Here is a 22,296-nt window from a genome sequence, read left to right on the forward strand (position 1 = left end):
TTGCACTGTTTGCAAAGCAATCCTCTAGGATTTATTGATCTTGAAGAAAAATCTCATTAAGCAGAATAAGCGAAATTTACAACAGGTATGGGAAAACAAAACAGTCTCTTGGGATCTTCACCAGGCGGAAACAGGATTAGCTCTGTAGTTTCTGTAATCTTCCCCACAGAAGAATGCTAATTCCGTCTCATTTGCTGGAACAAATAAAAAATTAAATATTTAGCACACTAGTAAATGAACCACCCAACAGCCAGCTATTTAGAATGTTAGGAGACAATTACAACTCTCCACACACCTGTTTTTTCTTCCTCATATTTTTGCAAAAAAAATTCCAGTATTAAAGGTGTCAGTGAACCTTGTTAAACAACCCAAACAACAACATCAAGAACATGAATATATAGAGGTAAATATGTACACAAGACCCTTCAAGATTGGTTTCATACTAGTCTTCAGAATTGTTTGTATAAGCATTCAGCAAATTAAGTGATTGCATTTCTAACACCTTCAAATTGCAGGAAAATAATAAAGCATGATACACTCTTTTTTTTATCAATTTTACTATTAGGAAAGGGAAAAAGAAACTTTTTTTCCATTAAATTAGCCTGTAAGTATAATAATTTAGTACTTAGAGGATCAGTAGAATATTTTACAGATCACTTTACATTCTCCCTCATGACCCATCAAAATAAGTGTCTGAAGAAGTTAATTTTTTGCCCTGCTGATGATTAATTCATGAGGCTTCAACAATATGCAAAGTGAAAGACACAAATTGGCTTCTCCAGCAATACCTTCAAATACCTCTAATTATTCACAGGGGATATGGCAGAGTTAAAGGACCCACAAAGGTTCAGAGCAGTCACAATTCTTTCAACCCAGTAGGTCAAGGACTTCCTCTTCTAAAACAATAAGTCAGCAACATTACTAATTCAGAACAGAGACAAATCTGATGGAAAGCCTTCACAATTATTAAACAAGGAGTTCTTTAAGGTGCTGAGCCAATAGGTTCCACATTCATTTTTTAAATTAAACCTTAAGTTAATGAAGTCTGCCTGTCTTGTAAAAAAAAAAAAACAGAAGGAATTTTAGAATCTCAACTAGAAAACAGACAAGACTGTTTGCAATGAATACTGAACACTTTATTAACATACACTCTGCTTTAAAAAAAAAGGCAAGCATTAACTTTGCTGACTAGATAATAACTGTAATAATAATCACTACCACAGAGGTTTTCCTGATGATACTTATCTAATGTCCTCATAATTTATAACTCTCTAGCCCAACCCTGTATAGTGCCAAGGGCAGTCAACTGCAGCTTAGAAAAAATGTTCTGCAGGTCTCAGAATTTCCCAGGTTTCCTAACAGCGATTCTCTGTTTTATTCTGATAAATCCTGTCCAGACTAGATGTTGGAAATATGTAATATCTCAATAGGAGATTTCAAATCACCTCACTGATTTCAAGAAACTGTACAAAATGAGGACCAGTTGCATATGCTATCATCCTTCACTTCCTTGGTTTACTCTTCCCCACTTGTAGTTGAAGAAGAAAAGTAAAATCTTCAAGGTTTTACTAAAAAGACTTCATTCCTAACTGAGCTAATTTTCACATCAAGATATGCTGGAACATATAAAAATTCAAAATAGCATAATGGCACATGGCATTTTCCAGAGAAAGGGTTTTCCACTTGTATCACAAATATCCTCTACACACTAAAGACAAAAAACAAGAGCAGTTTCAAATAATATTCTGCCCTGAATAAGCCACCCCTCCCTTTGTGCAGAGACACAGAACAGGCTGGTCTGTTCCTATTTCCTTTCTCTAAAATATTTAGTCTGATGTTTTGACACTTTTTTGAGATAATATTCAACTGTTTCACTGTTACAGCTACAAACCTAGTTTCAAAGAGGGATAATATATACAAATATTTATCAATACCTTTTTGAAAGAAGGCAGTTCTGACAGTGTTGTTTCTAATTCAACATTTGGCACTGTCACCAGTCCCTCTCCTGAATTGTATTGCCTCTTACACCTTAGGTAGATAAAAATCATGCTTATATGACTCTTGTGCTAACTAAATTACAAATCTATAAGGCTTAAGTGCCAGTAATCCTCCTTTCCTTTTTTTTTCCCTCCAGATAAAAAGACCTGGTTTCATTAAAACAGGCAGACAGTAACTATGATTCATATTATAGCAACACCCAAAGACCTTTAGGAAAGGTATACTGAGCCCAGTGGCAGTTCATCCCAGAGACAAACATTTAAGAGACATCCCAAGTCACTAAAAACCACAAAGTAAATGGCAGGAAACAAAAGAACCGAGAAACTTATGAGAAAGAAATCCCATTAAGTAGCTGGGGTGCAATCAGTGTGTATCGGGAAGAGGAGGGAGCTTCCTCTGCGAAGCCCCTGCACTTGGAGCACAGGCACTGAGGTGTTCCAGCCAGGCAAATCGGATTCAAATGAGCAAACGTCCATATCAAGGTGGAATGCAACTTCCTCCCTTAAGTACCCTGCTGCTACAAAGTCATTCAGCCACATTCGTGAGAAGCCCAAAGGACATCCAGGGACCATCAATTTTATCATGACAGACATTTCTTTACATTATTACCAAAAGACATGCCCTATATGTAGTCTCCTGTCAAAATGTGAGAAATCAGGTCAAGTTTCAACTCTCTGCTATGTTCAGCACATTCTCTAAATGATCCTGCTCGAGCTTTCCTGAGCAATCTGACTATCAGGCACTGTATGCTGCACATTAAACAAATCTAATCTTATTCATTATTCCAGGCTGGTTCCACTACTTACATTTCTAACCAAAACATCAGTTTAAATGTTACTGATAAGACTAAGCAGACACGGTACTAATAACCTATCTGTCAATCATTTAAAATTACTCTCAGCAGAATTATAAGCACCCTCCAAAAATCACAATTTGCATTCTGAACACCAGGAGTGCAGATACCTACTGCCCTCAGACCAATGATTTGAATAATTCTTGCCTGAATAATTATCAAGTCGTGTAAAGAGCATCAGGAATAGCATTTACTTTTCAGCAGCCTATCCAAACATAATCAGCCAGTTATCAGTTTAATGCAACCACAAGGAACAGCATCTCCAGTCAATACAAACGTACTCCTACCTACTCCAGCTGCTCTCAGCGTACTGTCTTCTTTCAAAATCAGTTTGTCATCATCTTCCAAACTTACTACAAGTTCACCAGTCTACAAATCAGAGAATCAGAATACAAAGTAAGAATTTACTAATTGCCTCTGCCTCAGTCTTGTTTGACAATGCAGAGATCTGCCTGCATCAAAGCACGAAAAAGGGGAAGAACACAGCTAATAATCTTACCTTAGATTTGTGTGCTTGGTGAATAATCTTCATTGTATCTGAAAGAAAATACAGTGTTTTCCTAAGGTTTAATAAGCAGATAACACAGAGTTGCACTTGGGAAAAGATAAACAAAGGGGGAAGCTTCAAAATCTTTTGTTATTAACAATTTTGCTTATCCAACCTGAAAGAGGAGAAAACATCTTAATCTCCCAGCCCTGCAGCCACAGCCTTAAACCAGTCAATGCAACATTAAGTCACCACATCCTATTGGGCTTCAGTCTGCTGGCTGAATTACAATAACTAACTAATGACCATCCCAATGGCCAGTCAAAACACATCCATTTAAATGCCACTTAGAGTGTTTTAACAGGTTTTACACATGCAATTGGGGCAGGTCCAACACCATTTATGCACTGTCAACTACTACAGCTAAACTGATAGACAGCAAGTGATTAAGACACAGTAACCTGAACACTTCAGATCATTCTTGAAATTTTCCTTCTCATGAATGAAGCACCCACAGTAGAAATTTTGTTAAGCAAGTTCGTTTTCCATTAACATGTACAAGCTCTTCTCTTATTAACGCTATACCCTCTTCAATAATTTTTTATCTCTGATATGTTTGTGCATTGCAGTACTTTTGGAAATTATGCTATTAAAAAAAAAGGAAAAGAGAAAAGGAAGTATAATTTTCTCCTGCCAATGTGGACAGGGCTTTAACAACAGGGGAGAAAGAAATAATGTGGTCACTAAAGCAACTGGATGAGTGCAAAAAGCCAGAGGGAATGGAAGTCAGCACTTGAAGACATGCACTGCTTGAAAAAAGTAACAATCAAACCCTGAAGCTGCTGTGTTTGTTCAAATTCAGAGCAATACATCAATCCCTTCCCAACAAAGACAAAAAAACAGTTCTGCTCGCCTGCTCATTTTCTGTTCTAGTTTGGTTTTGTGCACTAAGTAAACACTATGTGTTGAAATAGCCTGGTAAGAGACCAATGCAACAAAGTTAAATATAGGCTAAACCAATTCATAAACTACGGAGAGCAAGTATTCAGATGACCAGAATAACAGAGATCACATTCTCACTCACAAGTTTGCTTCCATATCACCCTGGCCCATTTTGAACACTACATAAGGCAAAAAATACTCTGTATTTCCACGACAGAAGTCACTGAAAATGCAGTCTTGGCATGTTGTAATAACTGTGGTATTAGAAGCAAGACAGATATTAAATTGCAATTACCAGCATCCATCTTGCATAGAAGCATTGCAAAAAGACCAAGCAATTGCAGAAAAAATATACTGCAATCATGAAACCTTTCCACCACAGCAAATAAACCCAGCCTCTGCCTTTTAGTTTTAAGCCGTCTACTTTGCCACACCCCCTTTTCTCTAGTCTTTGCCCAGTCATTCCCTGAACTGCTGCCTCAATTCTACTCGTTCATAACTCCACCACTGGCATCCAGTGTCTTCATCTGAGCTATTAAATGGCTCCTCTAACTCCTGTTACAGAGATGAAACTACAGTCTCTCCTCGTCCTAGCTAAAGCCTTATGTCCTCTCACCAGCCTTTGCTATTTCATCCCCATTTAGTCCCACTCCATCATATTGCCAATTTTTTATCCTGTCTTTTCTGTTAATAGATCTTTCATGAAAGTGGGTAAGAAATCATTTTCTAAGTCTGGTTCTGTGAACTATGTACCATATTGCTCCACATTCATGGGAGAAAGAAACAGAGAAATGGTTTATAAGACAAGATGGCACTATATTTACTGCCATCATCAGTGAAAAGAAGGCAATGACAGGGTAGGAAGATAAGAACACTGACTGAGAAGAGTTCTAGATCAAGGGCAAGAATTGTGCGTTCAAAGAAATGAAGAGAAAATAAAAAACATAAGCTTTGAGATGTGAGTTAGAGCACTAATTCAAGAGGAAAAACGTGATGGCATTATATATGATCTTGAGAAAATAAAGTGCTGCTGAATTCTGGAAAGAAGGAAGCTGAAACAAGCAAGGTGAGAGACAGTCAGGTCAAACTGAGATTTCTGGCACTGTCAAACAAAGCAGAAATAAAAATCAGACTCTTACTAGCACTATTCATGCAAGAATCTCACTGCCTTTTCCTCACAAAAACACAAGAAGCAGTAGAGATGCCAAAAACATGAACATGAATGATTCACAGCCTGAGGGGAAGGTGAAGAACTTGGCTTTGATTTTCCTGTGTGAAAATTTTCACACAGCTAGCACCATCCCAGTAAAAGTAGGCCCCCACTAACAGGTGTAACAGGTTTTAAAGTTATGCTCAGTCCTACATGGCACAATCAGGTGCTCAGCCACAACTTATGCCTTGGGAAAAACTAAATTGACCTCTAAGTGGTGGAAGAACTAGCAGCAGGGATAGGCAACACCAGGAATACAATTGATAGCAGCAGTTCTAGACAGGACCCTCATCTGGCCAAAGCCACTGATAGAATGAAGGGCACCTCCCAGTTCAAACTTAGAATTACCTAGATGTTAAGTAACACATTAAAAATAACAGTAACATTCAAGTCCTTGCCATGGGCATATCATCAAATCTTATTGCCTAACTTTTTTTATAGTTTCATTTTGCACTATCTGCTTCACCATCGCCAAAAGCACAGAATTAAATCTTTAGGGTTTTTTTAAATAGGAAAATAGTTTATTACCATTTGCATGCATTAAGTAGGTTTCTCATTCAATTATTTGAATCACCACAGAGGAAGGAGTTTGTCAACTCCAAGAACATGAGACACAGAGGATCACTTGCAGCAAGACTCCAAGGGAACTTTCAGAAGTGCCAAGTTTAGGAAAGGGTATGTTACTGACCAAAGAAAGGAAGTAATTTAGTCTATTTTAAAAGTTTACTCTGTACCAAACAGATGAATTGCACATGTCCATGCCAATATTCACAAGAAGGAAACATGCACATAGTTTTAAATTAGAGGATAAAGTCTGCCTAAGTTTCACACCAGGCTGTTTCATTCCATCAGCTTGTATTTAAGAGCTTTCATATCTTCTTTGAGATAAGTTCCCCTGCTTCTCTTATATCCTATAAATTATTAAGGTACAGAAGCCTTCAGCATTTTCAACTTACTGCCTTCAGCTCCTGTTTCACCATCCTTTCTGACTTCACCATTAGTAAAGAGATGGTGAAGTACATAAGCACATAGAGAACTACAGTTTCGAAGTGTTTTGAGATCACAAGCTGCTCGTTAGAGCAAAGACAGAGATAAAAGGCACTTATAAGAGTAATTAAAAGTTAACACTAAAAACCATTGGCACCCAACAGCAAACAATGTATACAAAGCCTAATTCAAAGATTAATATGGAACTTCAAACAGTGGTCGAGTTCTGCAGACATGATCCCAGTGGCATAATCCCAGCTACAAGAGCTAACAGAATTGCAAATCTAGGCAGACACTGGCACTAGCATGAGTATTCCACAGTAGTTATCTTTTTAAATTGCATAAACACTAGTATAAAATATTATGCGTTCATTTTACAGTATCTAAAACAAGAAAAAAACCCACACCTACCATACTTGTAATTTTTAAAAGGAGGAGGAAGTCCTGTCCTTGAAGACACATCTATTAAAATAAAAGCACCAAGTTACAACAAAGTTCTCTTTATTTTTTTCCCAATATTTTATTTGCTATTATTGTCCAGTGTATGCATCCTGGACATCCTTTACTTCCAAATAAATCCACAACACAGAAGACTTGTTTGAGCATCAAATACTGAAACACAACCTTTGGCTCATTCTATAGTTATTCAACATGTGATTAACTTCACTTGAGCCTGAAGTGCCCCTGAACAAAATAACCTATGAGGACAGTGAGTCAGTGCAATTAGGTTATAATCACAGGAGTCTGATCCTTCAGAAATCTGCCAGGAATACCCTTGTAATGGTTTGTACAGCATCTCTCTCTACTTTATACAAGCAGCTGACAATGGTCACTCATAACTGAATCATTCAATAAACGCAGCCATGAGAACCAGCCACAAAATGAAGCCAAACTGTCAAAAATTAACTCTTTAGCTGCATACAGGACACAGCCCATAAGTAATTGCCAGAACAATGACACCTTCCCTGGTGCCAGTGTTCCCAGTGACATCCAGGAACTCAACCAGGGCCTCAGAAGGCCCAGCCACCTGTGGAATGCTTGGCAGCAAAGTGGCTGAAACCACGATTTCTTCAGTAGTTTAACCATTTATCTCAAACTTCCCCTTCGAAACAGATTACAGTAAAGCAAGGAACACGGCTTTTGGACCAGGAACTGCACTATCCCTCTGTGGAATGAGGGCCCAGAAAGTCTTGTTCAGGACACTGGCTCGACACTGGCTCACTCTCAAGTAACAGTGAGTTGCAATACTGCACACATCAAAAGCAAGTTTCTTAGTATTGTTTTTTATTTTCTTCCTCATAGCAGCAGGTTTACCATATGTTCTGAAATTGCTTATTGTCTTCTAAAAGCATCCTAAGATCTTGCCATCCCTATCACTGTCTAGAGTAATAAAAGTTGCCAAAAACACAAAATAGCCATGAATCCTAGGAGTTGCTCAAATGTTATCATCTATAACAGTTAGAGACTTGTTTAGGATGACTTCATGTAAAAACAGCAAATGATGTCATTCTGTACCCTTTGAATGTCTCCATTTAGGTGTGTGGTAATACACCTGCAAGATTAAGGGTAACACACTAAAGCTCAGTCGCTGCGTGGGCTGGTCTGCAGCAATTAAATTTATATTCACAGTCACTTTCAACGAGGCTTCTGAAACAGAAAGCCCACAGATGAGTAAATCTGCACCACAAAGCTCAAGACGGAGACAGAAACTTGGAAATAAACACGCACTGCAAGACCTCACAGTGTCAAAAACAATTTTTCAAGATTCTCTCTTCTCACAAATAGCAAACAGACTTGTGTTCCCACATTCCACATATTGGTATAGTTCCTCAGGATCAAAGGCTCTCTATATTTTATTAATTTATTACTATTAATTTATGAATACCTGCCTGACAGCACCACGCAAGGAGCCTGAGGCACTGAGCCAAATGCAACAATGCCCTTGTTTCTTTTGGATTAAACAGGGCTGTTTGGGTAGGGGGAGCAGTCTATCCAAATTTAGGCATGACACACTGACCATGGAGGCTCTTATTAACTCCAGACTTTTCATCTGAGGGAGAAAAGCACACAGGGGGTGTAAACACAAACCTGGCATCTCTACCAAAGCCACAGAATTCCCATTCATTTGCTCCCCTCCACTTCCTTGTGCAGGGGCAGCAACACACAGGACGGAAACGAATGAACAAGACAAGCACCCCTTACCCTTCCGCACAAAAGTAATGAACTCCTTCACTGTCTGATCCAAGGGAACTCCATGGTACACCACAGGCCTGAAATTCCGGTGCTCAAAAGAGCGAACGAGGCGCACTGTGACGGTTGAGCTCTCTGATGACATGAGAATTAATTCTGAATCACCTGGAAAACATTAAAGGGAGGAATTATGGCCTTTCCTCTGCATATGGGCGCAGCTGGAATACAAAGGCGCAGGTTGGGTCTCATGCAAAGATTAAAACATGGCAAGAAATTCAATAGCATTGTGTCTTCCAGGGTTGTACTTCCATTACTCCTACGGAAGCAATAACTGAGCCTCAAAACAAACAGTACATTACTGCACATCACATGCTCCAGTGTCTGTACCTATGTGTGTGATGCCACACCAGACTACCCATTAAACATGCAAAAATAAATTGTGGGTAAATGCAATTATTGTTGTTTGGGGTTTAAGTGACTGAAGACTTTGTCTGCTGGGCAAGTAACTTTGTGCTCTAGAAGAATGTCCTAATATGAACAAAACCAAAACCTTTTTAACATACTTATGTTGCAGGGAGTGTAATACCCTGAGAAATGCCTAAGCTGTTACACAATGCTCGTTTTCACCTCCCTAGAGAAAGTGGAAAGAACGCCCCACATACACATGCAAACAATTCTCCTGGTACACTTCTACATAATTACAGGATTTCATTTATAATAGAGGTCTCTAGAATGGCTCTACAGCCCTTATATACTGTGTGTGGCTCGGCTTCGTGAACGAAGATTTGGGAAGGGCTCTCCCCACGTGCCCTTCCAGCCTGCGCAGTGGATTTTAGGTGAGGCACAGCATGCACAGAACTGGCCCCACCGTTTAAATCCTGAGGTTCATCTGCCACAGCCGAGCGAGCTTGGACGGTGACAGTGAAGTCCTCAGGACTAGAACCTACAGCACCCAGCATTTCCCAGGAGGTCTCCCATCCAAGTACTAATCCGGGGCTGACCCTGCTGAGCTTCCGAGATCTGACGGGATGGGATGTCAGGGAGGCATTTACTGCCTATATACTGTAACAGAGAGCAGAACCTACAACAGAGAGGCTTCATCAACCCAAACTCCGTTTCGAACAAGCCCACGTGTTGTTCTGTTGGGTTCTTTCTCTCCACAGATAAACACACTATTTCCTACCTCAACAATCTTTATTTTTGATGCTGGATATGCGTTAGCAACCTTGTTTCCTGGTCACATGGTGAACCACCATGGCTGAAGCAGCAACCAACGAGCAGTGCAGTAGCACAGCACAACCCCTGCACCTCCTGTCCCTGAGCGGCCATTTCAGTCCCCACCTCCAGTCCTGCGAGGGATTCTCTCACCTATTTATCGCTTTATGTTCTTATTACTGTGTCTTTATTTTTTTCACCTTTTTTTTTCGTTTGGGAGGGTTATTTAAGTGCCCCATCACCATGCACATATCCAGGCACATCCCATCCTTTGCTGTAGTTATCCTACTGTATTCTGGCGAAGCAAAGTGGTAATATTTTCTTCAAGAGCTATGTGCAGAACGGGGACACAGACCTTCCACATCACAAGGCAATAGCCATTTCATCCCCTTGATTAATAATTCCAAGAGCTTCAATTCCATTGTAAATAAATTGTGATATACAAATATGCAAAACAAACAAACAAAAGCATAGTTTGCACCTGAAAATAACTAAATTTATATTAACCAGCTGTAAACACACTTCTTCTTATGGGTGGATCATCACAAAAGCAAAGATGGGTATTTTCTTGGTGCTATTCCACCTGGGCAGGAGACCTGGAAGGCACCGTAACGGGCACCTCATTCAATTCCCTTTCTCCTGAGCAGCAGGGAAATGCCCTGTAGGAACAGGTTTGGGAGCACAATCAGAAATCGTCGATTTTCGCATCTGCCACTCAGACCAATCGCACGTAGGGCTGGGACCCGGTACTATTCCGCGCCTCCGCGAGGACAACAGGGCATGTCGGGGGCGTTTAGTGGTCGGTCCCTATTGTTGTGGGGAGGAACCTCCCGCGGGCCCGCAGCAGCACCGGGGCCCGGCCGAGCGGGGCATCCCCGAGTCCCTCACCCGCCGCCCGCCCCTCCAGATCCGTTACCGCTCCCTGCCGGCACTTCCGGGTTCCGCCGCGCCCCGCCCCGTCCCACCAATCACGTCCCTTCGGCGACACACAGCGCAACGTGGGATTGGCTGTTCCTCTCCCCGGGCCCGCCTTCTTCTTGCCCCGCCCCCAGAGGGGCACCAATGAATGGGCGGGCCCCGCGCCGCCTCCGCATTGGCCCTTTGCCCGGCGCGTGCCCGTTCCCGGTGGGCGCCGATTGGCCGCGGGCCGCGCGCGTCGCGGCGATTGGCCGGCGGCGGGTCTGGCGAGGAGTGAGGCGGCGCGCGGCGGGGGCGGTTCGGCAGAAGCGGCGGAGCCGGGACGGGACTGTGGAGGAGCTGTCGCGATGACCGAGGTACGGGTCGGGTCGGGGGGCACCGGGGGCTGCGGGGACCCAGGGGGCGCCGGGGGGTAGCCGCGGACTCTTCCCCCGTCACACACTGCCGCCTGTCCCCCCCATCCCCAGGCCGCGTTCCAGAAGGCCGCCGAGGAGGTGAAGCAGCTCAAGTCGCAGCCCACGGACCAGGAGATGCTCGACATTTACAGCCACTACAAACAGGCCACGGTGGGCGACGTGAACACGGGTAGGTGCCGCCTCAGCCCCACGGCGGCGCTGGCGGCAGAGCCTCTCCCCCGCTGCGCTTCCCGCAATCCCGCAGCTCAGAGAAAGTGACCCTGAGATTAGCTCAGTTGGTTAAAACTTGGTTGTAATAATGCCAAGGTCATGGGTTCAATCCCCTGTGTGGGCCCTTGACTTGAGGGTTGGACTCGATGATCCTTGTGGGTCCCTTCCAACTCAGAATAGTCTGTGATTCTGTGATTCAGGGCCGACTTGGCGCGGGTTGTACGGGCAGGAGGGCACAGCGCGGCCCGATAAGGGTTTGTGCAATCCCTTGGGTTTAGATTAACCTGGTTGCAGCCGTCCGGGTCGTGCAGCGCGGGCATGGGGTTCCTTTGTGTTAGCCCGGTGCAAATACTGGGATTTTCGCAGACCTCTCTCAGTGAGTAGCTGCCCAGGTCGAGGGGTGCTGCTTTAATGCAAACACTTCTCGGGTTAAATAGGTGTAAAGAGCAAAGCAAACTAGAGAAGTGTGGAACTGCAGTACGAGAGGGATGACACGCACAGGTTATTTAGGCTGGACCGGCTGCTAAAAATAGTATTGTAAAGCAAAACCAGAGAACTCGAAAAAACTTTTATAGAAACTGCAATTAAATATCACATTTTAGAAAGACTGTGGCAAAAATATGTCTGCAGGTACACTATGCAAAATGTCTCTGCTACTTCTCTTGCTACATTTCTGCCACTGACAGCTCAGCCCTCCATGTAGCATTCAGAGTGAAGCCTGTCTCTACTGACCTTGTGTAGCACTGGAGTAGCTAGAATTAGAAAGGAAAAAGGTCATTTGGTTTGAGTGCTGACCTCCTAACATAGTGGCTGGTGAAGTTTATTTGGTGTCTATTGAATTAAACGCTGGCAGTGAAGTGTACAGGAAATGGTAATTGCAGTCTCTCCTAAGGTGGGCAGCGTGGAGGGAGAAAAGAACTGACTTTGGGTTTAAGATGGGATCTTGTTGGTGTGGCTGGACCCTTAGCATTTGTAATGCTTTACGAAGGGAAGTGGTGCTCTAGAGCTGTGAATATACCATCTTTTCTGTGAGTGGCTGCAGTCTTGTGAAGCAGCAGCCAACGTGAGTTGGCCAGAAAAGCAGCCTGTGAAAGAGTGACTGATGGGGTTTGTGTTGGAGAGAAGTAAAGCTGCCAAGTAGTTCTGCAGGTCACTGTGCCATGTGAGCTGCACAAGGGTAATTCTGTGGCTACTGTCCAGCTCCATTTGTTACTCCTAAGAATTGCCTTTAAGGAGACAGAGAGGAAGTAAAACCACAGTGGGAAATTTACTTGAAGAATAGCCTTATACATGTCGTTCATTTTCTGCTTGGCCACACCATGTCCTGCAGTGAAGGGAGTTAGAATTTTGAGGTTATGTCTCTAGATGACAGAACAAATGCAGGGCTATTGGTTAGAAACACACTCCTAGCTTGATGATAATGAGTTCTAAGCAGTGTGCTACTAGTTTCTATTTTCATGTCTGTACGTGTAATGGCCCTTAGGGTATTTCTGCTTTACATTAGGGGCTGGTATTCTTTAATTGGATAACTGTCATGTGACAGCAGGCTCTTCAGAAAGCACACTAAAACTGAATCACACCAGTTGGTGCTTTTCTGCTGAAATGCTGCTGCTGGTTAGTAAGTAACAGCTGCAAAGAGGAACCATTGTATTTTATCATAGTTAAGAGCTGAAAAGCCTTCAGGTGTGTGTTACCTACATCCAGGTCACACAAACTAATTTTGCTGTTTGTCCCATCTCTCTCAGAGCGCCCTGGTATGCTGGACTTCAAAGGTAAAGCAAAGTGGGATGCCTGGAATGCATTGAAAGGTAAGTGTCTCCTTAAAAAAAAAACTAATAAAAATACCACTGGCAATCTAGTCAGAAAAGCATTTGTAGTTCAGCAAGAAACAGAATAGTGTTGCCATATAATGCAAGAGTTCTAGAAGTTCAGAATGCCATGATAATACACTTATGATTACCTCTGCAAGGCAGAAGTAATCATGAAAAGTACAGCCTGTGTGAAAGGGAATTAAGATGCAAAATGCCCTGTGGTCCAACATATTAAATAAAGGAGAACAGTAACAGCAGCAGAAACCTAAGTTTGTTTTCCAGGTCCCAGCCTAGTATCCCTGAGACTGAGCTCTCCCTCTGCTTGTCATGCATCTTCCAGTTAGGAAAGCTTTAGAAGAAATAGCTGAGCTCTTCACTCTAAACAAGAAACCAAACAAGTGATCTAAGCGATGACAATGGGGGTTTTTTTCTGGAGTTTTAAGGAGCCAGTGCTACATCTAAATGCAGTCTGATTGAATAGCTTTCCTGCAATAGTTGTCAATGGCATTAATAGAACTAGTAATGCTGTTTAGTTGCTGTCTGTACAAAAACAACTTGGCTTTGAGACACTGTTTTCTCATGACTGATGAACATATTTGTGTAAAACTTTAGTAGTGGATTCACAGCCAACTGACCTTCCTGACTCCTTTGGTGTCTGGTGGCTGCAGGCTATAGCAAGGAATTGTGACTTGTAAAAGGCATCTTAATCTGTAAAGGATCTCTGACTGCTTCCTATGTTCTGTCCTTCAGGAATGTCCAAAGAAGATGCAATGAAAGCTTACATAGCAAAAGTGGAAGAACTAAAGGCCAAATATGGCATCTGAGGACTGGATAAAGCAGTCCCATGCACGCCTAAAACATGCCTTATTTCTAATACTGTGGAAAACTGGTCTCCAAGAGTAATCTTAAATGCCTAGTGTGTTATAGTCGGTTCTCCTCATGCCTGTATTTCAGGGGAAGTTATATACCTGCCTATTAATGTACTGACACGTTATAAATTCCTTCTGGGAACAAAATCTGGAACTCATTAAAGTGCATTTGGTACTTTAGGTGTTGTGCTGGTCATCCCTTAGCGGTTATTCTGAGCTCATCCTTGAATTGCGGTGTTGCAGCCGTCAAACACAAACCAACCTCCTCATCGTTGTGCCACTAGAGGGGGTCGGTAGTCCTTGTTCGAACAATGCAGATTTCGGCCAAACCACTCCGCGTTGCCTCCTTTGTCATGGAGATGAGGGGCAGCCCACTGAAACTGGAGCACCACAAAGCTTATGGGGAGGAGATCAGCTCTGATGCTGTGTATAGTAAGAACAAGGTGCTTGATACTGGTTGTCTGGAACTTTGAGACTTAGTCAACAACTGCCGACCATCTTTCATAAAACACTTCTTGGACATGCCATTTCCGAATAACATTTTTGGGCCATGTCTAGAGAAAAGGCAAATACTGAACACAAAACCTTCCCTGTGAAAGAAAAGGTTCCACAGACAGTGGAGTTGATGCTCTCAGGACTGTAAGTGCAGAGTACTGGTGTTGTCATGTACTGAGGCTACAGTGAGGGGTGAGTCATGTATAGACTGGCCTAACAATGGCAGGGCTGTTCAAAGAGGAAGACTTGCAGCAATAATCAGCAGAAATTTGATTAGAAAACACACAGTTGACCATCTCTAATAGGCTTTTAACTGTTTTGGTCTGCCTAGTATAGTCTCTTGGAGCTGCTGCTGATGGAAAGGGAGATTTTGCTTTTAAAATGCAACACTGAACTATTCCAGCATAGAGCATATGAGAATGAAGTCCCAGCCTTACACAAGGCATTCTCATTCCTGCTTTATTGGTTAGCATCTGAACAGGTGTGGACTTAAATACTCTTCAGATAAGCAATTTATAGAAATACATAGGGATGAAATCTATCATTACAAATTTGTCCAGGTAAACACTTTTGTGGTTAGTTACACATGTTTTGCTGCATGTAGTAGACTTGGAGATCACCTCACGTACTTTCAAAAATTAATACATCTTCCTGTGCTACTTTTATTGGAAAATGCTCTTAGACCTACTTTTCACCCTTTTAAACGTGCTAGGATAAAGAAAAATAAATTGTTTATTCTTGTTCTTCTGGGTAAGTAAAATAAGCATTTGGGGGTTTTTACCCCTTCTCGTATACTCTGCTATTTGAGATTGTGTTAATTGAATTCACCTTGCAAAAAAGAGGTAAGAGCAGATGTTTAGCATAAGAAATGCTTTTACCTCTTTTTCCAGCCCTAAATTTCACAGCCAGTTCTAGCTTCACAGCTGTATTTTGTGGAGCTGGTTATCTGGGAGGATTCTGCCAACCTGTGTCAGAACAGACCTCACTCTGGCAAATGCTTCCACTTCTCTCGTTTGCTGGAAGCTAATGCACTCTGAGCATGCCATGCTTTGCCAATGTGCCTTCTGTCAAAACATGTCAGAATTTCTGACTACTAAAGCAGTGGAGCTGGGTTCTAAAGGATGGGCTGGGAATAGCAAGTTCTATATTCCTTTCTCATTAGGCTTTATTTCCTACATGAGACTTTAATTATTGCAGTGGTGCTCTCCTTTCTCATACCTGTCTGGCATTACGAAAACATTGCTCTATACACAGTGCTTATCCCAGAAAGGGCTTGCTCTTGGCCAGCATTACAAATAATGCTATTTGCCAAGTTATACAAATGATTGAGAACTCTGCCTTGGATGTCTCTATTTGAGTGCTTTATTTTTACTGTAGTAACACCTTTCTGCTTGCACCTTCATCTTCCTTAAGGAAGTAACATCAGTGGTCTTACTATTTAGCTTGCCCCTTGACAACCCTGTGTCTCAGGAGCAAGATGAAAAAATCAAGATGTGGAAAGAAGAGCTCTGCAGTAGACACTGTACAGAAGGCACAAAGGCAAAGCAAAAGTGATGAGTGTCCATGTACAGTGTTTGACGAGAAGCAGCAAAATAAAATTTGGCTGCATGGCTATTAACTGTGGGTACTGCCACTGCATGGAGAGGGTTGAAATAGACTGAGCTGAGTTGTGGGGCTGGTTGTGGTTGTTTAGCAGCAAGATGAATGTCTGTAAATGTATGGGATGTGGGCTGCCTGAAAATGTTGCTTGGTCTAGTGACCACACAGTGCTTGCAGGTACAGTGTACAAGGCACCTGGGCTGTAAAAATAACACTTTGGCAGAAGTGACACCAGGGCAGTGGTGGTTTAAGGACATCTACAACCGGATCTGTAAGTAGAGGTAATTGCTTTTATTAAACTAATAAGGTGGTAAAAATAGACAACCATTATCATATACAGCCTTGAGATCGGAAACAGAAGCAGCAACCCTCAAACCCAAATATAATTTCAGAACCATTGCTCTGTCTGCAGTAAGGTACTCTGGTGGAGGAACAGATGCTTTGGATGGCTGGGCAGTGCTGCAAAACAGGGGATTGGTCTGACACCCACTCAGGGAGTTGCTGCTATTTCCTCTGTATTAGATCAAAGCAAGGCCAGCAACATCCTGATCCTCACGGTGCTTGCAAAGGGGAAGAGACGTGCGCTGAAACAAGCCCAGCACACAGGAGGTCAGAGGCCAGCTGGCACACATGCACTCAGGTCTGGTTTGCTGAGTCTGCAGCATGCAGGACGGAATCTGGACTTTGGATATGGCAATAATAAATGTTAACTTGTGTGTGTGATAAGACTGTTGCCTCTATCATGCTTTTACTGTTAGCTCTTGCACAGAGCAACTGGCTGATTGGCACCCACTGCAGTTAGAGATAAGCTCTAAAGGCGAAGATGTTTTCCTTGGAATTTGTTTTTTATGGTGGGTTTTGCTTGTTTTTAACAAGCATGTGAGAAGGTACAATACTCCTAGCACAGATTTAACAAATCAGTATTGGGCTGCTGCTTAGGGCCCCTAACAGATTTTTCAACCCTGTGAAGTAAATTTTTCAGTTTGACCAAAAAAGCACTCTGAGGCTGACTGAAATATGCAATTGTCTTTCTGTAAAAATTCTTCAGTACTCATCTGGAGTAATCTTGTTTCACAATGCTAGTATTTTAACCTTTGAACTTATTTGACCCTGATGATACTGCTAAAAATAAATTACAATTGTATTTGCTGCAGTCCAAAATATTTGCTCTTCCCCCTGAGTGTTCAGAGCAAACAATATTAGGCAATACCACTTTGGGGTGACTGGGCATCTGAGCCATCTTGTGGGATTGGTGGGATTTGATTATAACAAATTAGAGAGACAAGAAAATGTATTTGGGTTGGGATAGGTTTCTAAATACCATAGCTGTTACCCAAAAATGGGTTACACAGTCTTCCAAGTTGCCAAAGCTGCACAGAAATAAGATGAGTTGATACTACACAGACTTAAGACATTTGGATGCATTCACAGTAATAAACTCAGAAGGGTAAAAGGTAATAAAACAAAACAAAAATAGAATCTAATTTTTGTTCCCTTACCCACAGGTACCTTCAGACTCAGATATCTGATCTATAAATTAGCCAATCTTTAGCTGCTTATTTAAAGTGCAAATAACAGAAATCCATTCTAGATTTGTCATCATAAATTATAGAATGGGGTTTTATTTCCTCTAGAATCAGGGTATCTGTGAAAGTTAAACACAGCTTGGTTATGTTATTTTAGAACAGGGAATTCACATGAAGTCTGGCTGCAGTAGTCTCTGAACTTTCATTCCCAGTTAGTCCAAGTACATACATATATACATAGATATACATACATACATACATACATATATATATATATATAATGAAGTGCACTAAAAGAAGCATCACCATATGCTGTCTTTCCACACTCTGGAAAGAAAAAAAATTACATTACTTGGCTAACACAGCCAGGGAGACACTTTGTCCCCACCAAAACGTCCAAGGCACCAACATTTACTATGTTTCCCAAAAGGCTGAGGTAGTGTTATGTCTTCTCCTCCTAACAAACACTGCTTGTTTGAGTAAGTTCTGAATGTGAAAAGTAAGCTCGCCAGCTTAACATACTTGGTATTTTTAAATGTGAGTATTTATTTGCATTGTTTTACTGAAAGGAGAAACATATAACAAATATATAAGAGCTGAGAAACTGAATGATTTGTCTCAGATTACACAGTATTGAAATATGGACCCAAATTTTTCTAGTAGTGCTAAAAAGGATAAAGATTTTCTGTAGTGAATGTATATTTCAAAGTATTGATTTGTCAGAATGGTCAGATGCAAACACTTTGATGTATGCTCTAAGCCAATGTAGCTATTGCCAGACGTCCCTGGAAAGGGATGAATCCAAAGCAGAACAAGCGAGTGCTCAGTGTTGGATCTGTGCAGTGTGAAACAGGTAGGTCCAAAAGCCAATCAGAAGTGAAAACACAATTCTTTCCAGGACTTGTATTCCTCTAAATCTGTCCTGCTTCAAGTCTTCTTAGACTTAACTGAGGTAGTGGGTAAAATGCCTTAACAAGTACTGGTTGATTTGGATGGGTAGTAGGACCCAGACCTTGGTGATAGGTATTATTGGGTACTATTGCCATGTCCAGCAGCCCAAGTCTCTTGTGGACATCCAACAGAGAGTGGCAGATCCTGGGGCTGCAGGACACGTGGTAGCCCCTGGCTAGTAGTCAGTCTGCCTTCCCATGGCACAGGAGAGATATCTTGGCAAGAGGCAAAGTGAAACCATCTGGCCCAGGAGCCTTTACGTGCCAGAATGAGTCTGTCCACTTAGCGGCAGTCACTTGCAGTGATGGGAGGAAAATCCTGAGGTAAACTAGTCATGAGGGGCTGGTCTGAACTGTGTGGGCTTTGGCACAACCCAAAACCCCCTTATGTTACATATGCTTCTGCCTGGGGCATGATTCACTTAGGATGACTGTGCCTGCGTTCCCAGAAGTTGCTGGTCTTGAGCAGCTTGCCAGCAACTTGCTGACTTTTTGTTTCATTCCAGAAGCTCTATTTTGGCCCAGCTATGTTGAATCTAGTCTGACCTGCATACAGCTTCTTCAGCTTGGATTTTCAATCTACTACCAGAAAAAAGGGAAAGAAAAAAGAACAGTGACAGGAGACAGCTAGCCTCTTCCTTCTTCCTCATAAAATTTTCTGCGTGCTCACTTTTTTGGGAAGATATCAATAAAAATAACATTTTGCCCCCAATACAGACCTTGCGCATTTCCCAAAACCTTGGTCTGCAAGATACTCCAGGTCTATTTGTCTCAAAGATCAGGTCAACTTCTTCCTGGGAAGACACCTTGAAACAGAGATCTGACAAAAATAAGAGTTTCAATGCCTACCCAGATCAGTTGCTATGCCAAGAGCTAAAGATGTGATCAGAAAGAAGTTTTATTAAATAGACAAATGCATTTATAGAAGCAACCAGCTTGAAGATGAGATGAACCCAGACTGGACACTTGTGTTCTGCTTTACCATGAAGTGAAATACCTCATTGAGTAACTGTTCCCTAAGCCCCTGGTGACTCCCAGATTTCGGTCCTGAACCTTCTCCAAGCTTCTGCAAGGAGAAAAGTGGTAATAGATTCTTCAGTGTTAAACTTATCATGGTTTTAAATGAACCAGATGAAACTATTTCTATGTCTGACAACAGTTTCTGGTAAATTCCATTATTTATGGACACATTTCCCTGAAAACTTTCTCTCCAGGGATAGGATGTGAAATGACCACTTAAACAATAGAGAAAAGGGACTTTCTAAACAAAATAATGAAACTGGCAATATACCAAGAACTCTACATTAACACAACTGAACAAAAAATACCTCTGAATTGCTTTAAAGGTCATTTACTGTGTTGTTATTATGTAGGCTATGTAATTTTCAGACTTTTTTTTTCTTTTAAGCAACTGGCCTCTTTTTAATGTAAAACACTGTTTTCACATAAAATTTTCAAAAATAATAACCTAGAGGCATTTTTTCAAATTTTTTTCTTTTTTATTTCTCTTTAAAAAGCAGATAATATATTTGGCTTGGGTTTTTTATGAGATAATGAAAATTAATTCGTTCCGTTTAAAAAAGGTGCGGGTACTCACAGGCTTCATAAACCAAGACAGCTTTACCAGAAGGTATATCCAGCCAAGCAACTGCAGGAATGAAGTGCTAATAAACTCGTTGTAACTCTTCTTTTTATTTGCACAACTATTAAAATCATCCTTTCTGGGTGACTTCAGGAAAGAGTGAATCTGAAAGTACTTATTCAAACCTGGTAATAATTCCAGGTCAAGTTTCATTCTGGTTTATATTTGAGAAAACTAAATTAAATAAAAAATATTAAAGCAATTTTGCATTTCCAGCAGAGGTACCATCCTCAAACCACCCTTCTTCCTCAAAGAACTGGCTTGACAGATGACATACTAAACAATCCAAGTATGACAGGGAGCAGTTTTGGTTTCAGAAGTAACCATTTTAATTTCTTCATTCATCAAAGCATTTTAAGCACATATTTACTTATGAGAACTTCACCATTGAGAACCTTTTCCTTTTACAGGAAAAAAAGAAAATTATCTTTTTCAGCAGAATACCCCTTACTATTAAATATTAGGGGACTTAATTGCTAAAGTCATTAGGATGACTCAGATGTTTTAAATGCAGGTCTATGCTTAATGACTTTGCTAATTGTGAGACAAATTGCCTAATGCTTTGCAGGATTGACCTTATGTTACAAAATGTGTAAGTTACATGAGGGTTTTGCCAGATAAGTGTTGTTGCATTTTTCTGGTCCAAGTCTGCATTTGCTCAGCAGGATTACATGCAAGCAGTATTTGTTCAGCTCATGCAACAAATGAGACAAGAAGGTATTGTTGCTTTTTGAGTCAAAAAAACATAAATATTGTTAAATTTGGAACTTAGATGTAGACGGTGTAACAGCAAATGCATGTAATCAGTCTGTACACTGTAATGCAGAAATGCTCCTTTCACCTGTGGAATAAATAGTCCAGGATTTTCGTAAAGTTATTCTATCAGCTGATGAGCCTAAAATGAAAGGTCTGTGGCAAGCATCAACTTTGGATGGCATGTTCAGAAAACAATAAATGTTGCACAGCACAAATCCACAAGAGAAGTTTTAACAACAAACCTTGCAAAAATTTGCTGAGTGTTGCAAAAGCTGAAAATCCCAATTTGGTGTATGACAGAAATATTGTGTACAACTAATATTGTGTACAACTTTGTAAAGAAACATTTAAACAAAAGGATTCTGAAGGAAAAGAGAAATAAAAAGGTCAGAATATATAATTAAAATTCAAAGTAGGAAAGCTAAAGTAAATATGCTGTTCAGAACACTCACTCTTACTAGAAATAGTTAAACACCTCCAGTCAAATCATAGCAGACATACATGCATTTTTTAAAAGAAACACAGAAACCCTTCATAAAATGGCATAGAGATTAAAACAATGAGTCAATTTGTATAGACACCTGATTAGTTCAGAAACAGAAGCTGGAGGATGGGTAAAGTTATGATAACTTCTAGCACCCCATGTTGGAGAAGGAGATTCTTCTAACTCCATTTGGCTAGAAATGGAATAGCAGAATTCTGACCCAGCTGCATATAAGGGAGGCCCAGAACAATGACCAGTAGACCCTGTGGAGTCACTGCAGACCTCTCTGCTGGAGTCAAAAGCAGAATTTGGTAGTAAAACAAAGAGTTTCTGATGACACAGCAAAAATCAACTTCCTTGGACTTTTAAAAAGCTGTTTCTTTGGAAAAAACCCCAACAACCAAAAAAAGGTAGAGCAATCAGTAATTCATTAGAACATGGCAAAACATGAGAGAGAAAAAGAGCAAGGGCATAAAACTTAATGAGCAGAGAGGTTTTTGCTGACTTTACAAGTACAGATAGGTAGGTTAAGTGGACGGGTCAAAGATAAGCATGCACACTCAGCCCAGGGTGCGAGGCCGTCGTCGTACCGGGAGTCGGTGCTGAACGACCTGGGGAACACAAACACTGGCGCAGATACCGTGGGGAGAGAGCGGGGAGGGCAGGACGGGGTGTTCCTGTACCCACAAGCGTCTCGGTGACACCGCAGTGCCCAGCATCGCAGCCCCAGAGCCGCTC

General features: G+C 41.4%; 2 protein-coding genes across 3 annotated transcripts; one reads left to right on the plus strand and one right to left on the minus strand.

The window, feature by feature from the left end:
• On the minus strand, positions 1 to 10,844 carry C8H2orf76 (chromosome 8 C2orf76 homolog). 2 transcript variants are annotated; one of them, XM_071562273.1, is made up of 7 exons: positions 10,799 to 10,844; positions 10,364 to 10,541; positions 8,680 to 8,832; positions 6,889 to 6,939; positions 3,351 to 3,388; positions 3,139 to 3,220; positions 1 to 194 (listed from the first exon to the last, which is right to left on the minus strand). In XM_071562273.1, the coding sequence occupies exons 3-7, from the start codon at positions 8,810 to 8,812 to the stop codon at positions 118 to 120; spliced, it is 381 nt and encodes a 126-aa protein (XP_071418374.1). In that variant the 5' UTR covers positions 8,813 to 8,832; positions 10,364 to 10,541; positions 10,799 to 10,844; the 3' UTR covers positions 1 to 117. The 2 variants fall into 2 exon arrangements, with proteins under 2 accessions (XP_071418374.1, XP_071418375.1); XM_071562274.1 differs by lacking the exon at positions 10,364 to 10,541 and having other exon boundaries at positions 10,799 to 10,839.
• Positions 10,845 to 11,045: 201 nt separating this feature from the next.
• Positions 11,046 to 14,286, plus strand: DBI (diazepam binding inhibitor, acyl-CoA binding protein). The gene is made up of 4 exons (XM_071562276.1): positions 11,046 to 11,156; positions 11,268 to 11,385; positions 13,172 to 13,234; positions 13,988 to 14,286. The coding sequence occupies exons 1-4, from the start codon at positions 11,148 to 11,150 to the stop codon at positions 14,059 to 14,061; spliced, it is 264 nt and encodes an 87-aa protein (XP_071418377.1). The 5' UTR covers positions 11,046 to 11,147; the 3' UTR covers positions 14,062 to 14,286.
• The last annotated feature ends 8,010 nt before the right edge of the window (positions 14,287 to 22,296 follow it).

This window comes from Pithys albifrons, chromosome 8, assembly GCF_047495875.1.
Source record: "Pithys albifrons albifrons isolate INPA30051 chromosome 8, PitAlb_v1, whole genome shotgun sequence".
NCBI classification, from domain to species: Eukaryota; Metazoa; Chordata; class Aves; order Passeriformes; family Thamnophilidae; genus Pithys; species Pithys albifrons.

Coding starts and splice junctions, on each gene's coding strand:
- C8H2orf76 (XM_071562273.1), bottom strand. CDS start 8,812: ATGTCATCAGAGAGCTCAACCGTCACAGTGCGCCTCGTTCGCTCTTTT. Junction 6,940..8,679: donor CATTACTTTTGTGCGGAAGG/GTAAGGGGTGCT, acceptor TTATTTTAATAG/ATGTGTCTTCAAGGACAGGA. Junction 3,221..3,350: donor ACCAAGCACACAAATCTAAG/GTAAGATTATTA, acceptor TCTGATTTGTAG/ACTGGTGAACTTGTAGTAAG.
- DBI (XM_071562276.1), top strand. Junction 11,386..13,171: donor GGTGGGCGACGTGAACACGG/GTAGGTGCCGCC, acceptor CATCTCTCTCAG/AGCGCCCTGGTATGCTGGAC. Junction 13,235..13,987: donor TGCCTGGAATGCATTGAAAG/GTAAGTGTCTCC, acceptor TCTGTCCTTCAG/GAATGTCCAAAGAAGATGCA.